At 36.1% G+C, this 17,712-nt stretch overlaps 1 protein-coding gene across 1 annotated transcript; it reads right to left on the reverse strand.

Annotated features, from left to right (window-relative positions):
• Positions 1 to 324: 324 nt before the first annotated feature.
• Positions 325 to 17,178, reverse strand: LOC129363540 (arf-GAP with dual PH domain-containing protein 1-like). The gene is made up of 11 exons (XM_055035696.1): positions 16,957 to 17,178; positions 12,348 to 12,478; positions 9,564 to 9,655; positions 8,407 to 8,489; positions 4,090 to 4,202; positions 3,758 to 3,904; positions 3,521 to 3,604; positions 2,005 to 2,067; positions 1,822 to 1,893; positions 1,379 to 1,607; positions 325 to 1,289 (listed from the first exon to the last, which is right to left on the reverse strand). Exons 1-11 carry the CDS (start codon positions 17,045 to 17,047, stop codon positions 1,261 to 1,263), a joined length of 1,134 nt encoding a protein of 377 aa, XP_054891671.1. The 5' UTR covers positions 17,048 to 17,178; the 3' UTR covers positions 325 to 1,260.
• Between the last annotated feature and the right edge of the window lie 534 nt (positions 17,179 to 17,712).

A 17,712-nucleotide genomic window follows, 5' to 3' on the forward strand; every position in this document is an offset into this window, starting at 1 on the left:
ATCCAAAACAGCTGTTGCTATAAAGAAAAATTAAAAGAAAATATCCGCTTTATAAATGATCAGACTCTATATGTAAGATAAAATACTAAATCTTTCACATCAGACTTGGAGACTACAAAAATCATGATCAGTGTCATCCCTAATTAGAAGTCATTGTAAATGTCTGTTCTGTTGTGATATTTGTTGCATATAAAAACTGAGTAGACTGCTTCATATTTTATTTTTCAGTGCTAGAATATGAATAAATATAAGTATGATATATAATGCCATGTTTTTCTTAACATTTTAACTTGTTTGTAGCTGTTGAAATAAAATCTATTCTTTGGAAAAGACAAAAAAGGTGCATTTCTGTTTGTATTATCACAGAAGTCTTATACTGAACATATTTCTGTGCTGCATGTTCATACAGATAGTTTTGGCACCATAATTAATATTAAATGTGTGTTAATACATCTTAATAGAAACCATAGATTATTATAAAACATTATTTTCCCTTTTTATTCACTGTTAATGCTAATTATTTCAGATGGAGCCCTGAAGGCATCAGTTAGGCAAAATTAATGAATCACTGGAGATTTTAGGGAAGACTTGAGTTTTGTTTAAAAATAAAATGGTATTTTGTCACCCTCTGCTGGACGTAAATGCAATAACATGTCACCCACTAACATTTTAAATCTGGATTTAACATGAAGCTGCTTAATGCAGAAACTAAAAATAAAATGGCAAATCAGTGCTTGTAATACAATCTTAGAACTGAATACATATAGGCTACAATTAAAAAATAAATTATTAAATACAATTACACTCATACATGTACAGTAACTCAAAATAGCATCCATAAGTGAGACTATATATATCGTTAGCCTTGTACTACATTATACTTTCAGTCTTTATATTTTTGTTAAATGGTCCAAATGTCAATCATTTGCAGTAATGGCAGTATTGATTATTCTACAATGCAACTGAGAAAATTAGATACTGATGTTTCCAGAAGCACCAGCAGTTTTGTCCCGTTTTAAGTTTGTACGTAACATAATACAACAAATATGCGTGTTATATTAGGAGTACATATGTCGTGGCATCCAGGAGTTGGGGAGTGATGGACATTTTCAGAGAAAATGAGTCTGGCTCCTGTTGTTGCTGGGGTCAAGAAGTGTAGTTAATGAAGAGGAGGAACTGTCAAATGTCGTTCATCTTTGAATCAAACGCCAGGCTTTGTGCAAGCCTCCACTGTGAGATGCACTTCAAGCAGAAGCACAATCATGGTTTGTGTTTAAAATAAGCTTCCACTGCAGAAAAAATAAATAAATCACAGAAGTACGGCATCAGAATAATTCTGAGTCAAAAGTGGCAAATATCACTTAATTAATCAGCTTACCGGCATACTCCTGTGGCAACATCGGTCGACTGATGACAATTTGAAATGCTTCCATCCAGTTTTTCTGATCCTCTGCCGTCTCACAGGCGAAGAGAAACTTCCTGTCTGGAGTCACTATAGTGATTCCAAATGGCCAGTGGGTCCCCTGAACATTGGCAGGAAGCCCAGGAAGGACAGTGTAGCTGTTTTCTTTACTGCCAATAAAAACCTCCCCTCGAGCATAGGCATCCTATGAACACAAAGAGTCACACAGATATTACCATGCAAAACAAAAGCTATTTACTGTCCTGATAAGTTAGGCACCACAAACCAAATTAGTCTTTTTTAGTTATTTTGGATACTTTCACACAAAACTCATTTCTACTCTAAACAAGAGGCACAGCAGCATCTCCTGGTGACTGAGGTAAACTACAGCATTGCTCTTGAAATTTTTGAGTATTTACCAGCGGATCTTTGAAGTACATGAGCCTCCTGTCATCCATCGTAAACCACCTCTTCTTGAAGCCTTCAGTATGCTGCAAGACAAAAAGGAAGGGTTCAACATAACCATCAATACATTCAATTTTACATCACTATTGTCAATTACACGTTCACATTGGGTTAATGACTAGGAATAAGCAGATCACCTTTGGCCCAGTCTTCTCCATGTAACCCTCTTTTATATAATTCCTGGTCAGCTTTGGCAACAACTAGGAAAAAAAAAAAAAAACATTGTGAACACTTGAAAGTATTTCGCTGTAAATTTGTTAGGGAGTAGCACTTATCTGTACAAAAAAAAAGAAATTGGTATAGCATTTTCAACATTTTTAAAGTTGTGGAGTGCATTTGTATTCAGTCCTCCATAATGTGAAAGCCCATTCAAAAATCTAATTCACCAATTCTTTTTACGAGTCATCTTATTTGTAATACAATACAAATGCACCACATTTTCCACATTTCAATGCATCATTTCACAATGGTCAATGACTTTGTGTTCTATAGCACACAATTCCATCAAAGTGCAGTTTGTTGTCATAAAGTGACAAATATGTGAAAAAGCCCACACATGTCTGTCATCTGCTATCCATTAACCAGGGACATAGCTAAGCAATAAAGTAAACTCTTAAAAAGCAAAAAAAAGATACTTTGGTGAAAAGCTGTCAGAATTACAAGGAATCCTGAGGAGGCCAAAATGCCTTTTTGCATTTTTGTCTGTAGCAACAGCACTCTAGAAGAACTTTAAAATGGCCTTAACAGCAGTGGATTTGTCAGCCTATGACGTTATCAGTGTCAAGAATTCACACTTTCTAATAAGCAATAGAAGAGCAAGTGTAAACTCCAGATCTCATAGTAACAACCTGGTTTCACACTTTTTAGTTTGTTTTAATAGTTTCAGCCACAGTCTTGTTAATGATGTGATATATACTGAGTGAAATTGCAACATAAGAATGAATCATCGTATAAAAATCTTTTTTTCTGCTCACAGTCCAAGTTTAAGGATCTGACTTTAGAGATGATCTGCTTCCTTTTTATTTTACTAGTTCTGCATCTCACAAGCGACACTTAGTCGCATTTGGAGTCATTTTTAGTCTTCTAGTGATCGTGACCAAAATTCTACTTTTAAATCCAAAGCATACCGTCTTTTCAATGAAGCTATTTAAAATGCAACTCCATTCCAATGATATTCTCTTCTCATGATTTTGCAACAATGTCATAAATATGTCTTTTCGGTACAATTCAAAAGGCAGCATTGAATTAAACATGTTTAATGTGAAATTTTAGACTCATGACAGTTTAAACAAAACAAGTGTGCATTTGACAATAGATGCAGTGATGTTCCATGCATGTCATTTTTTATTTTATTTTCTTTCCGGGTAACATTGTTTTTAAGTCTGTTAGACTGTCTCTAAGAAACAGTCATATAAAAATGGAATATTTAGCAACCTCCAGGATACAGCACGTTTAAGACTCAGCCTTTGTTCCCTCATCTGTCAAGGACACATTTTATATTTACTCTTGAAGCAAAAGTTTTCAGATATTCCAGTCCAAATACTGCTATCAAATTTACTCTCGAAATGTAAAAGGTATTAGGAAAATATATCATTTTAGAAATACCTAGATATTCATAAGAATTCTGCAGACATATACTAAAAATGTACTCACCTCAGAGTTTGGAGCACCAGGAAAGGCCACCTGCAGGTAGTGATATCTTGCACCTCTGATAGCATTGAACCAGTCAACCATTTCCTTTAGGACAAAAACATCAGGACACTTCAGAAACCCAGTCACTTCCAGCTTTCCCTCTGTCACATTTGACACAGATGACTCCAACACAGTACATGACATTTATTATGGCTTAAAATGTTTGAGTTGAAGGAATTCTGACTGAAACATGCTGACCTTGCCGTCCTCGTGATAAACAAAGATATTCCTGGTGCTGTTATCCTTCAAATAGGTAATCTGCAGCCCATGAGCAATGCCAGTTTTAGCTGGCTGAAAAGTAGCATTCACTGTGCTGATCTTCATGATCGCTTTGGGCTCCCTGGCCTGAGGGGAGAAAGACAGGAGTATGGTAAGCCATCATGCTTTTAAGTCCTAAGTTATCAATTTTATGTTAAAAAATAAAAATAAAAAATCCAATAGCTGAACCCAACATAAACAATATGTAGACTTGAATTCATAACATTTCCTATGTGGCATTGTGCAAAGCAACACATAAGAAACCAACTCACATCGTGCTTGTTGAAGTATTTCAGGACACCTTCACGTTCCGTCAGGATAAATTTTCGACTGAGGTACTGGCCGTTGTCTCTTCCTCTCTTCCATAGGCATCCCTCTCTGTAGCCTGCCAAGAACAGACCCACAAAGATCTTTCTCTGATTAAGGATTCAAAACACAAAAGTGGAGCAATACATAAACCAGACCCCTCTATTTTTTAGCTGATCCATGATCCATTCAACAAACCTGTAGGTCAATATATCTATTCACAATCGCAGCACAACATCATCAGAGTATGCAGTATTAAAATGTGATGTTTTTTTAAGCATTTATTGATATTTTTATGAACAATTTATATGCATTTTGGTGAGAACAAAAGCCCATGAAAAACAGTCAGGAGTGATGATAAACACTGAGGAAAATGTGGGTCAGTTGTCAATGCTATTGTCATTGAAATGTGACAACTGAATGTTCTCCTTGTATTGTGCTCCTTTTCCTGTCTGTATTGTGGATAAGATCAAAAACATATTTTATGAAACTATACAGTCATGGCATGGAAACATTATCTCCTTCTCAAGTAAAAAAAGAAAGCAGCAATTTCTGCTTTTTGTGCTGCTCAGGCTTGCACTTACAGCTTTGAAAGTGTTTCTTCAACGAGACATGATGGAACATAAATGTTTTCACTCTGCTACTATTGTGTGAAAAGCACATCGAGTTAAAAAAATAAAGCCCTCAAAGTTTAAACAAAACCTGAAAAACTATAGCTTTCTGCATTTGTACGTTCACCCTTTTAGCATATGTAGTCAGTCTTGTAAACCTTAATAAGCAATGGGAGGAAGAACATCTGCTGTTAAAAGATATAAATAATTCAGCTTCAACCGATCACTTCCAGAACATCACTAAAGCAAGCACACACACATGAACACACACTAGGGCGTTTAAAAAAAAAAAAAAAACGCAAAGTAGGTTTTCAGCCAAGCTTTTAATTTTCAAAAAAACTGAAGAACTCAAGCCTTTAAATTTTTGAAGAGACAATGAACATCCGTCACCTTTTTTGAAATTCACACACACAATCGGACTCATCTGTCTATCTAGTCCTGGGCCTCTTCCTGATACTCACCACAATGCCCATATTTAGCCATTATCGGAGAGAACACACAGTGCATTGTTATGCATGCATTTTCACACGTGTGACATCAGAATACAGACTATAATAATTGTTAGTACAGCTCATATTCTCTGGGCAAAGTGCTGATCGATGCAGAGTGCAGCACTGATCGCAAGCATAATCTTTCCCTGATAAATATGATAGATTTACTTTTTGGATTTACTATGATTCTAATTGTATATTTTGGAATGTTTACATATTCAAAAGTAGCTTGATGCTATAAAAATTTACTTGTAGCTACACCTACAACTTTATAGCAATATTTTATACCTCCCAAGAATTTTCTGAAAGTAGACCACATGAGAAACAACTGAACTAAACCACTTCCCCACCTAGAAACCATACTAGAGAAGCATTTCCCTCTAAAGTTCAGATCATGCTGCTGCTTTTGGATAGAATAAAGAAGAATGCAATAAACAGCAAGAACAGCCTATTCTGGTAAATGCACCAGGAAGTAAAGAAGATACTGATGTTTGCTTTGCAAGTTTGTCTGATATTGTTCTCATTAGTTTCATATTTCATTGTTCTGTTAAAAAGTAACCATGTTTTATCCACGTGCTGCAGTAACCTCCTCGTTGAGCAATGACTTTATCAATGATTTATGAGACAGACTACTATTATTGTACCAGAGAGAGAAGCATGGTCCCTCTAGTCATAATAACATCAACACAGAAAGGTGAAAAAGTTCAAGACTGGCAGAAGGGTTAGGGGCTAACCCCAACCCTAATCCTAGAAGCAAGAAAGTTGAGTGGGAAACAGTGAAGTCACTATTGTTAATTGTAAATGTGCAGACATATCTTGAAGGGCCGATCTGTCAGTCAAGTCTTTCTCACTGGAGAGCAAAAGGTCAGTGGTTGATTTTTACACATTTGCCAAGCTAGATAAGATTGGTGAATAAGATCGGACTCATATGTGAAAATCGACCAACCAATAAATTGAACACAAGATATTGAAACTTCTTAAGTGAATGAAACAAAATAACACAGTAAAAGCTAACATATTCTGCTCAACTAGAACTAAAAGCAATGGAGTATAAATTTGTTGTTAAGCTGTTCTTAAAATCACTAACAGTCTGTGAAGCTTTAAAGTACAGAGGCAGGTTATTCTACAGCGCCGTCTGCTCTATCTCTGAGTCTGGTTCCACGGATGTCATTCAGCAATTGATTTGCAGAACCTTAATGCTTTGCATGGAGCATGAGAGTGCAAAAGTTTAGACAAACATGCTGGAGCTAAACCACTATCACTTTCAAAAAGAAGCAATAAACTTTTAACTAGATCAAATAGGAAACCATACTAGAAAGGTGAGCTTAGGTGTATCACAGTTTTTATCAGTAAAGTTGAATTAACATTTTATATATTAAAAAACTGCATAGAATTACAATAATCCAAGCAGGGTGCAGTAACAACCTGGGTTGCTTTCTCAAATATTACTTTATCAGCAGTAGGAATAATTGCTGCTTTTTCTCAATTGTGTTATATATTTTTGATTTAATTGTTTGTGAACACATTCTAAAACTGGTATTTTTCACACATTTTACGCATGCATTGATAATCTCACGCCAGTTTGTGCCTGCAGGTTCCATTACTCTATTGGACTTAAATTCTGCACAGAATGTTACCCAGAATGCTTGCACACAAAGAGGGCATTCTTCCTCAATGGCAGAGGCAGGCAGCCACATGCTCTCAAACCTCTGCACAGTATAAAACAAGAAGCCGCAGACGGCAAGACGCAGTGTTCAGCAGTCATGAGACTCTGATAGCAGCTTCTCGTCCTCTCCCTGAAACTGAAATCAGACATTTAGTTCCTACATGCATACACTCATGTTTTTGCATGATGCTAATCCAAGATGTTTTAGACTTTGATTAGCATCATGTGAAGCACTGTACACTGATTACTGATACTACAAGTACCAGTAATTTAAGCTTGGAAATGCTAAGTGTTCATTTATTAAATGAAAAACAGCTTCAGAGATGCAAACTCTGTATTGCCACTGCAAAGTTAGATGAAAAATGGCCAGAAGACAGGCATTCTTTAAAGAAGGTTCAACTGCCTTTATTTTGCAAGCTTCCTGTTTTCTGCACATATGAAACCAAGGGAAATGGTCAATTAAAGCTGATAAAAACCACCCTGAGACACCACTTTTCAGAATGGGCAGAAAAGTACCTGTGCATATTCTTTCCACTTTAAACCATGTTAATGACTTAATACTTTACCTGACTGTTTGAATAATAATAATAATAAATTGTCATATTTATTGTACATAGCAGGCATGAGATTCTAACAGCTTAAAACCATACCACAGAATTTTTTTTTAATATACAAACTACATAAATTTAAAAAATTGTGCAACATCACTGGTATTCTGCATTTGTTGTGTACCCCAATGAGTTTAATATTACTTGTTTAATTAACTGTGTAAGAGGTTGTACCTTTAGAATAGTGTTACCTCTATTACACTAATGAGTATGACATGTTTTAGCAATTTTTAAACAGCTAGCTGGCTATCTAGGATAGACAGACAGACACACAGTTATTAAACTCCAATAAAAATTTTAAAAAAGTAATTTAGTACTGGCACTGTTATGCAAAGGTTTTCCCTGTAGCTTCTCATTTTGTGTCAACCAAAAACACTGTTAATCATTTGCCAATAATGCTGGAAATTTATTTACCACTAGATCTGTCACGATCAATTTTGCCAAGCGATTAACTGTCTCAAATTATTGCGATAAATGATAGCCATTATTTTGTGTCCATTGTTGGACACCACACGACCGAACCTGATCGAACCGATCAAACCGTTATACCTAGGATTTCTGTCGGCTAATGTGTGTTCTCTCAGCTTTTGAAAATGGCCTGACAATCGGCAGACAGCTCTAAAATCATGTAGTGTGCGCTGGGCATTATGCTAAGGAAATGAGGAAGGGAGACCACTGGAGTTGAGCCATTTTAATTTTTTCATCAGAAACAGGCTGGAAGAATCGATGAAGCCGATAATTGAAATGAGGTCGATAGTTTTAATTTATTGTGTGATTAATTGATTTATTATTCATCGCGACAGGGCTACTCACCACTCTGTTTTGCTGTGCAAGATGCAAACAATTTGGTTCCAAAGCACTCAACAAGAATCTAATTTTTAATTATACAGATACATTTCATCTTTACCTGCAGAGTAGGGCTCCTGCCTCTCTACGCACATAAACTCTTTTCTCTCATACTTTGCTCGGATCCACTGGTCCCGTAGGAGCCTGCAGAACACAGTGGATGGTAAATGATTAATGTAGTTGTTTAACACATTTGTCTCAAAAGTGAGACAAATGTGTTAAATCTTTTGTGGTTGATGTCAGTCATCCAATTTAGTTTCTAAAGAAGAAGAAATCTAAATGAAAAGCCTTGCATGTGTTTCTAAACTCAGCTATGTCTTACTAAAGCCTTTTTTTCACTTTGGTTGTGAAGTTCAAATAAACAGAAGCTCTAAATACACATGGTTGTATAATTGCAAACTTTATAATTGTTAAGTTTGTATGCGTCATCTTGGTAAACCACAACCACATCTTTTTGTTCAGCAGAACTCTAAATATGAAGTCACCAATTAAGCCTAAGCACTGTCCAATACAGAAGATGACGTTTGTCGACAACATGTAACGCAAACTACTCACACAGGAAATCACATAACAATTTAGAACAACGTCTACACCATTATACATCTTACTTGTCCTAGTTCGGTCAAATGTGGTTGTGGTCTTTAAGATAAAAAAAGAACCTGAATTGAGCAGGCTTGAAAAAAAATCTTGCTTACCATTTTAAATATCTTTATGCTAGGGGTGCTCAAGTCCTCTAGAGCTACCATCCTGCAACTATGAGATGCATCCCTGCTACAACACACCTGAATTAAATGAATGGCTCATTACAGACCTGTTCATAGCTGATCCCAGTCTGCTGGAGTAAGGCTGCATCTAAAAGTTGCAGGACGGTAGCAGGACTAGCCTCTCGAGGACTGGACTTGAGCACCCCTGCTTTATGCTCTTTAAGTAAACTGCTTATTGATTAAAAATGGCTTAGAACAAAAAACTGTTACCACTGTAATGCAACCTGAAAAGAAAATGGTCAGATTTCAGTACTTGGTGTGTCATTGTGGTGCTGCGTTACAAACAAAAGCTATTCAGAACAGGGATTAATCCAAGAAAAATTGAACTTTCAGCAATATTATGCTAATGTGTAATAAAAAAAAAACTGTCTTACTTGTAAAAGATTGAACTCAAATACCAAACAGAACAGAAAACCCTAAGATTAAAGAGGGTCATAGAAGGAGGACTACTTACATGCAATCTTTAGACGTGGGTCGATAATAGAAGGCAGGTACTATCTGTTCATATTTGGCCTTTGCAGCATTATTCCCCACAGAATCTATAAACTATAAAGAAGAAAGATGAAGGTTTGTTTTCCACATAGCTAGCTTAACTTAGCTAGCTGATCATGTTAACTTACAATGAGTTCATATGTGCTGTGATACTGAAATGGGGGACTAATCATTAAACCCTATAACTACAACAAAAGGGTTTACTTGCAGCAGTGTTTAGTTTAGATGCTATGTGTCAAACTGTCAAAGTGAGATCTGAACAACAGGAGCCTACATTTCCCACCATTACTTAAATAAGTTGATTTCTTTCTGATTCCTCCTATCCTTAGATGCAATTATTTTTAAATTATGTTACAAGTGTCAAACATATGCAACTTAAAACAGGAAGTGTTGTGGAATGCTGTAGAAACCCTACCCTGACAAACTGAAGCAGAAATCTCTGAACATAGATAATCAGAGTATTTCAACATGTTATACTGTTGAAATAAAAGGTTTGTTTTCAGTGAAGTGCTGCTATAATTTTATGAGTAATACATAAAAAAACAACAACAAAAGCAGAATATTTCACTTTATGAATATGGGGGTAGGGTGAATTTTACTGCTTTTTACTGTTGCTGCTTTACAACATCCTTCCTATTATTTGTTACTTTAATATAACAGTGACTTTCAAAACCATTCATTTCTCTTGAACCTTTTTACATTTTGTCATATTACCTAAAAAATAAAAGTATGATGAACATGATAAAAAGTTGTCCTGCTGACAGACTTTCCCAATAGAGCTGTTTAATTTCTGCAGCTCCTCCAGAAAGACAATTAATCTTTTGGCTGTTTGAGTGATTAATGCTCTCCTTGCCCGACCATTTGGCCATTTGTAGATTTACAGTTGTGCCATTGTAGTTACATTTTTTTGGATGAGGGCATAAACAACGCTCCATTTAAACAAAGTTTTCTGTGATTTTTTTCAAGATTGATTCACCAATATTCTCAACAGACCTATGAGGCCTTTGCGGAACAGTTGTATTTGTACCAGAAGTGAATTACACACTTCATCTACTAATTGGGTGATTTCTTTTCATTTGATTTTATTTTGGGGTATCAAAATGTGACAAAGTTTAAGGGACATGATGAATTCTTTGGCAAGTCAGTGTATAAATTTCCCAACACATTTGCACATACTGGTTGTATGGAACAATATGAGGCATAAATAATGTTACCAATATCCTGCAGAATGCACTGCTACCTTAAAAAGCTTCTGTTTTTAGGAGTGGAATTGAGATAATGGAATCTTAAAAGTACCTGGGTGTTCACCTGGACAATAAAGTGGACTGGACTCACAACACTGACGTATTTTAAAGGAAGGGACAGAACAAACTGCCTGCTGAGGAAGCTGAGATTTTTGGGAGAACAGAGGGCGCTCCTGGACAATTTTTTTGACTCTGCAGTGAAAGCCGCCATTTTCTATGGTGCTATAAGTTGGAGCAGCAGCTTATCTACAGCTGAGAGGAAGCAATTAGCCGAGCTCATCAGGAAGAACAGCTCTGTCGTAGGATGGCCCCTTGAACCCAGTGTATGTGGTGGGAGATGAATGTACTCTGGCTGAAATAACATCACTGATGAATATGAAGCTGTTGCAGACTTTTCAAATTTCTTCAGACAGACTGCTGCATCCTAAATGCACAAAGGAGTGTTCGCATAGGGCCTTTTTCTCAGCAACTGTAAGATTTTATTACCATCTTTGTTTTGTTGTTTTTAAGCTCAAATATGTATGCATATTTTGCACATTTTCAAAACAACAAATTAAACAGAAAGAGTCCACACAGAAAGAACAGGAGGACCACTATTGCCACAAATGTTAATTTAATGTCCTGCTTTGAACGGCCTTTTGCTTCACTTTTTTATGAAGACAGAGAAGTCATTTGTTTTATGCACATTTTCTGTAACATAAATGTCTGCACATTTCCAAGATCTTACAAACACACAAGCGCCCCTGCAAACTCGCACAAAGATGCTGGTTGTGTTGGCCAGCTGCTGGCTCACGCCTTTTAGCCCAAGCTCAATTGATAATGTTGACTAGCAGCAGTGATAACGTAGGAGGCAGAAAGCGACACTGTCAGAAGTTTGAGTGGGAATAAAGACTCTGGAAGCAGCTGTTACACTGAGCTTTCTTTTAAATCAGAGGTGTCAAAAGAGTGGCCTGTGGGCAGTTTATGGCCCGTAGAATGACTTTGTGTCAATTCAAGAAAAATACAGTAGCTGGGGCAGATTGAAGGCTTCTTTTTTATGTTATGATGATGTTTCTAACTGATTAAATAAAATCTTCTTAAAAAAGAAAAAAGGCACACTAAGAACTATGTTTACTTTTTAATATCTCAGTAAATAAAACATCCAGCTAGCAGATTTGAACTCATCAAAACTTGGCGAAATAAAGAATGTTTTTGCTTAAAGGAAGAGTGACCCATATCCTTTTTTTGTTGCTGCTGAGAATTTATTGAAAGTGTTTATTATAAGACTAAGGAAACAGGACACAACCCAAAACATTTTTAAAAATCTTTTGCCTTGGTACTATGATGACGATATCTGTCTACTTAATTAAAATACTGCAAGTTCACACTATTTTTAAGCAAGTAAAAATCCAAAAAGAATCAATAAAAATAATTAGAATAGTCAATAATAATTCATGCTCAAAGACGAAACACTGGGTCCTTTGAGTTGTTCAGAAGGTAAAATTGAAAAAACAAAATCTCACCTCTAACTCAGAGTAGCTCCAGGGATCAAGCAGTAGAGACTTTACCTTGCTGATCTGAGCAATGTTTCTGTGGAGACCTGAGCAACTGTGACACACAAACACCCCAAGGGTGTAAGATGCCCATTCTGGGTCTGCAATTTAACATAAAACATATATGAGAAATTAGTTGAAGTGAACAGAGGAATATTACATGTGGGATAAATGATCATAGGCATCATCTGATTTCCTCGGTAGGAGTCGCTATTGTCTCTCCAGATGGTGTCTAAACTAGCTGCAAAAAGTAAAAACAATCCTAAATTTACCATTAAGAAATTTTGTAAATCTTAATTAAAACATAAGTAGGTAATTAATTGTGAAATCTCAACTCATGTGATAATCATATTAGTAAGCAGAGACAGCAGTGTAATAATTGCACAGAGAATGACAAAGAGTTTGATGTAAAAACTCCTGCGGATTCATCAGTCAGATTAAAGCAGAACAGAGTTTCTGCTGTGACTTTTTGGTTGAATTTAAAGTTGGCCAAGCATTAGGTTTTCTTAAACCTAATCACAATGTTTTCTTTCACCAAACACAGACTGAAAACCATAGTAATAACTACAAGTTGAAACCCTTTCCAGTAAATGTCAGCAAACAAATGTAACAATGAAGAGTTATGTTTATTTCACTGTCTCTAAGAGGTAAAGGGTTCACTGGAAACCTTCCGGTTACAACAACGAATATTTCCCAAAACCTTCTTCCCAAATTAAAGAATTGTGTAATTATTTCAAATTTGCATCAAGGAGTGAGGTTATTGCTAAAGTTTACCAAAACTGCGGTAAACTTTTTTTTGGACTATATCTTAGCAATTACATTCTCACACATTGATGCAAACGCGTCACAAAAAAGAAAGATAAAAGGCAAAGGTGATTTATGAAATGATGACATGAAGTATGTTTCTATTCAATAGTCCTTCTAGAACAAAAGTTTTAAATATACTTTTTAATAAAGTATAGCTGCACTTTACTGCTAATTTTTTAGCACCCCCACTAAAAAATTATTCCTGATATCAATTTTTAATATCAAGAATGAAATAAATAATCATTTTTAATATATATAGGTCAAGTTTTCATGTTGATATTGAAACTTCTCAAACTTAATGTATTGCATTGGCCGCATTTTTGTCTTTTGTGACCTTATGTGTAATTATGGCACAAAAACCGAAGCTGATCTTCAGAAACTAACACTTTTGAATCTAGATAATTAAAGTTATTTCAAGCAGTTATTCAGTGTATTGATATTCATAATTACCAGTTAAGAAGGACATGATGCTGTGTGAAAGTGTTTACGTCAAATGAGTGACGGTTTTAAAGCTAAAAATTGATCTTGGGGAAAATAGATTGACAGAAAGAACATTTTCACATTTTCACAACACAAACTTTTAACTGTATTTTTTGTGATAAACTAACACAAAGACAGTGATAGTTTGTAGCCGTAAAAGAAAAAGTTAGAGTTATGAAGATATACCTAAAGCACTGTCTGTTCATAACAAATATGAAAATCAAAAGTTTACTATATACACTTTGAAGACATTCTTCAGCCAAAAATTACATACAAGGTGTAGTAGTGTAGTGTGCGTATATCTAAAAATATAACTGTTTATCTTTCCAATTACTTCTGTGGTTGTTTTTTTTTACTCTTCTACATCATGCCTCCACACATGTAAAGTAGACAGGAAGCAGATCACTAAATAGAAGGAGGCAATTCAACTGATCACAAAATACACTGAGCAAGAAATGCTTGCAGCAAAGGTGTGACTTCACTCACAGACAGGAAACTGTTGCTGCACTTCAGAGTCTAATAATTACTACATGAGGGTGAGATTGAAGCTGCCTGGAGGGTATTTTTTTAAAGGTCCAACCAAGGACTGGGTTTGCAAATTAGACCGTGGCTAGAAAACCTATGTACAAATCAATAGTTGCTTTGTTTTTAATATGTAGAATTTTTTTTTAATGGGCTGTTCTTGGTGAAATTCAATTGAAAGGTAGGCTTCTAGAAAAAAATCGGTGCGTACCATCACGCCATCACAAATAAAAACTGTCTACTGTGGCTAAGCCATGCAAACACAAGGGAATAAAAAAGAATAAAGACATCAAATATCACGAGCATTACTTCCTGCAGACCATTAGAGAAATAGTCTAAATACATGCATTTGTAAAAAAGAAATAAAAAAGGACAATAAACTGGACCAACTAATAATGATAATTATTGGCAAATTGATCAATTTCCATTTAACAAACAGATATGCTAAATTTTAAGAGTGTTCTTCCAGAAACAAAAAATCTAATTTTATGACAAAACTTTAACTTCTAGATCTTTGGGAATAACTTTCAGCAACTAAAGAAACTACAATTTATAAACTAGGCTTGCTTGCCCATGAGTGAAACTTTGACACCAAGCATAACAGTGTAGCTGTGATCTTCAGGATGTGTAACCACATGCTGGAGGAAACCAGAACTCACAGCTGGCTCAGTGAAAAGAAAACTACCATACGTCAAATTGAATCAATAAAGTTACAAGTTTATGTATGAATTACAGCATTTTCTTTTAGAATTTAAATGCTAAATTATTTTGTAAGACATACCATCTGAAAATGACCATATAGTCACAATATTTGGCAGGATAAATGTTGAGTTTCATCCATGCAGACTGCTGCGACAATAGGTGGATGAACTTAACTTTATTTAATATGTTCATTTTTTCCCTCCTTTTAAGGGTTTTATTGACTCTAGGTGCTTTTATTTGAGAGAAGTCAGACAGGAGAGATATGCGGCAATACATCATCAGACTGGGACTCTAACCTGTGTCGGCCACATTGAGAACTAAGGACTCCATACATGGGTTGTGTTTTACCACTCCGCCACTACAGCACCCAATATCCTCAATTTAAATGTACTAAAAACATTCTGAACACCCAATTGTTATTGTTGGCAAGATAAAAAAAATCATTTTTTTTAAATCAAACTATGGGGAACAATGGTAGTTTGACAGATGTGAAGTTGGTAGGAGTGTTGATTGGAGCAAGAAGGTCCTGGTTTGAATTTCAGCCCGGTGTCTTTCGGCATGGAGTCCGCATGATCTCCCTGCGCATGCTTGAGTTTTTTCTGGGTACCATGACTTCTTCCCATAGTCCCAAAACATAGTCACATATGTCACATCGTCACAAATGACTGCTGGAGGTAGGCACCATTGCATGGGCAATTTTTAAGCAGTTGATGTTGTAAAAAATAGAACCCCAACTCGTGTTTGTAAAAAAGGTGAAGGCAATACACTCTCCATAAAAACACATAATTTTGTCCACTCTCTAGGGCTGCAAGAACCCTGGGATGACATCTCTGTCAACCCCACGATTCAATGCTTCCCGTATCTTCTCAGGTCCTGTCGAATAAGAAATCATTCTTATCTTGGTTTGGGAGTTCTTACAGCTATTCTTGATCCATCATTTTGTGTCACTACCTTTTGTGAGAGCCCTGTGAAGTCCTTTTTCAGCTTTATTGGCCAAGATTGCATGTATAAACAAGGAATTTGAATTTGATTTCACAGCGTGTATATCAACTATATATATTGACAAAATCTGAAAGAACAATATGTACACATAATACTATGTACACTCTGTGGCTCTGTTTTTTCAAATAGTGCTCTGTAGTGGAGACTTGAAGATAACAGTTTAACAGTTCGTAACCAGGAAGTTTATGGTCTGAGGACATGTCAGCTCCCCCTTTCCTGACTATAGAGCTGTTCAAGTCGCATGTGCACAGGACAGCTCGAATAATGGCAGAGTAGAGGACGAACAGGAGCTGCTTTGATAGGTTGTCACAAGAAACATAGTCTCTGCTGGGCCTTTTTCTGAACAATGTCTATGTGCCATCAACACAAATATAGTTGCTTGTTAAATTCCTTAGTAGTTTTTGCATCTGTGGGGTCAAACACAATGTGACGTATTTGTAATCAGAGCAATTACGTTAAATTTACAAAATTTTTATTATTAATAAAATGTTTGCAGAATTGTCATTAGCAATCCCTCTTCAAATTTGGCTAAAACTACATAGTGTTGTACATGAGATGAAAGGATGTTTGTATGTAGTTACATATATTTGGGATGATTATCTCAGTGATGTTGCAGATGCAAAATTATTGATATCAAAGACCAGCAACTTAGAGACCAGATTGATTTTTGCTCACCAGTTAATACCCATATATATAGGCTATATCTTCATTATATATCTTCTTCAATCTCATCCTGTGAAAACTTTGATGAAAGATGCTGGATAAATAAAACGCAATAGCGTATTGCTGCTGAAAGGATGTTGACTGAGTCAGTTCTTAGTTTCATCATGTTCTGACCGCATTGTAACTGAGGACAGAAACGAGTCGACATTGTTGCAGCTGAAGAAAAACAACTCACTAGTTATTGTGACACTGTGGTTTTCTCTTTAAGTTGTGAGTCAGAACATCTCAAGAAGAAGCCCGCGAGCACGGTTGAGAAACACCCGTAAGAAAACTAAATATATATAATACTAACAATAACTAAAAACTGTTAACCAGCCTGACTCGAATCGGCTCCAAACATCACCTGCAACTCCGCAGTCGGCACAGTGTCCATTCCCAGGTTTCTTCAGGAGCTCTTTAATGCGCTCCCTGCTCCGCTCCTGGTCCGAAAACATCACAAACGCTCGCTCCTGGCCCGGTCCCTGCTCAGAGGCTTGGAAAACCCCTCAAATGTCATCCACAGTGAGCTCGTTGGGCTCTCGCGAACAGGAAGATGTCTGAACAACTTACGCGAAGGCTGTCATTTCAGCTGGAAGGAAGAAGACACCGACGGCATGCTCTGGTGAACGCATGCTGTCAGAGGAAAGCTCTCCACTTTGTCTCCCCATGAAGTGAGACACCCAGTGGCAGCTTTAAGATGAACGTTGTTCGAAAATAAAATCTAAAATGTGAATTTATTAAAACCGACTGATCAAATTCTTTGACGGCAAGAGTTCCACTGATTTCCATACTCTTCTTAGAATCTTGATTATAGATAGTAATTGATTAAGAATGAGTCCTCACACACTTTGAGGTTTTTCATATTTTATTCCACAACAAAAACACTACACAATGAGCCCTGTTGGGGTTTTATACAATAGACTAAGATGAAGCATAACATTTAAAGGGAAGATATGCTTTTCAGTTAAACAAAAAAGAAAATAAATTGAGCAATTTTAATGCATGAATATGTTGTGGTCTGAATTATTTGAGATAACTGTGCTCTGGAAAAGTAACTCTCTTTGGAAAATTAACTTCCTCTACATGTTTTCTGTTGATCACAAACTCAACCTAATTTCTT

The sequence above is a fragment of the Poeciliopsis prolifica genome, unplaced genomic scaffold (genome assembly GCF_027474105.1).
Source record: "Poeciliopsis prolifica strain line A6 unplaced genomic scaffold, Auburn_PproV2 SCAFFOLD010, whole genome shotgun sequence".
Classification (NCBI taxonomy): Eukaryota; Metazoa; Chordata; class Actinopteri; order Cyprinodontiformes; family Poeciliidae; genus Poeciliopsis; species Poeciliopsis prolifica.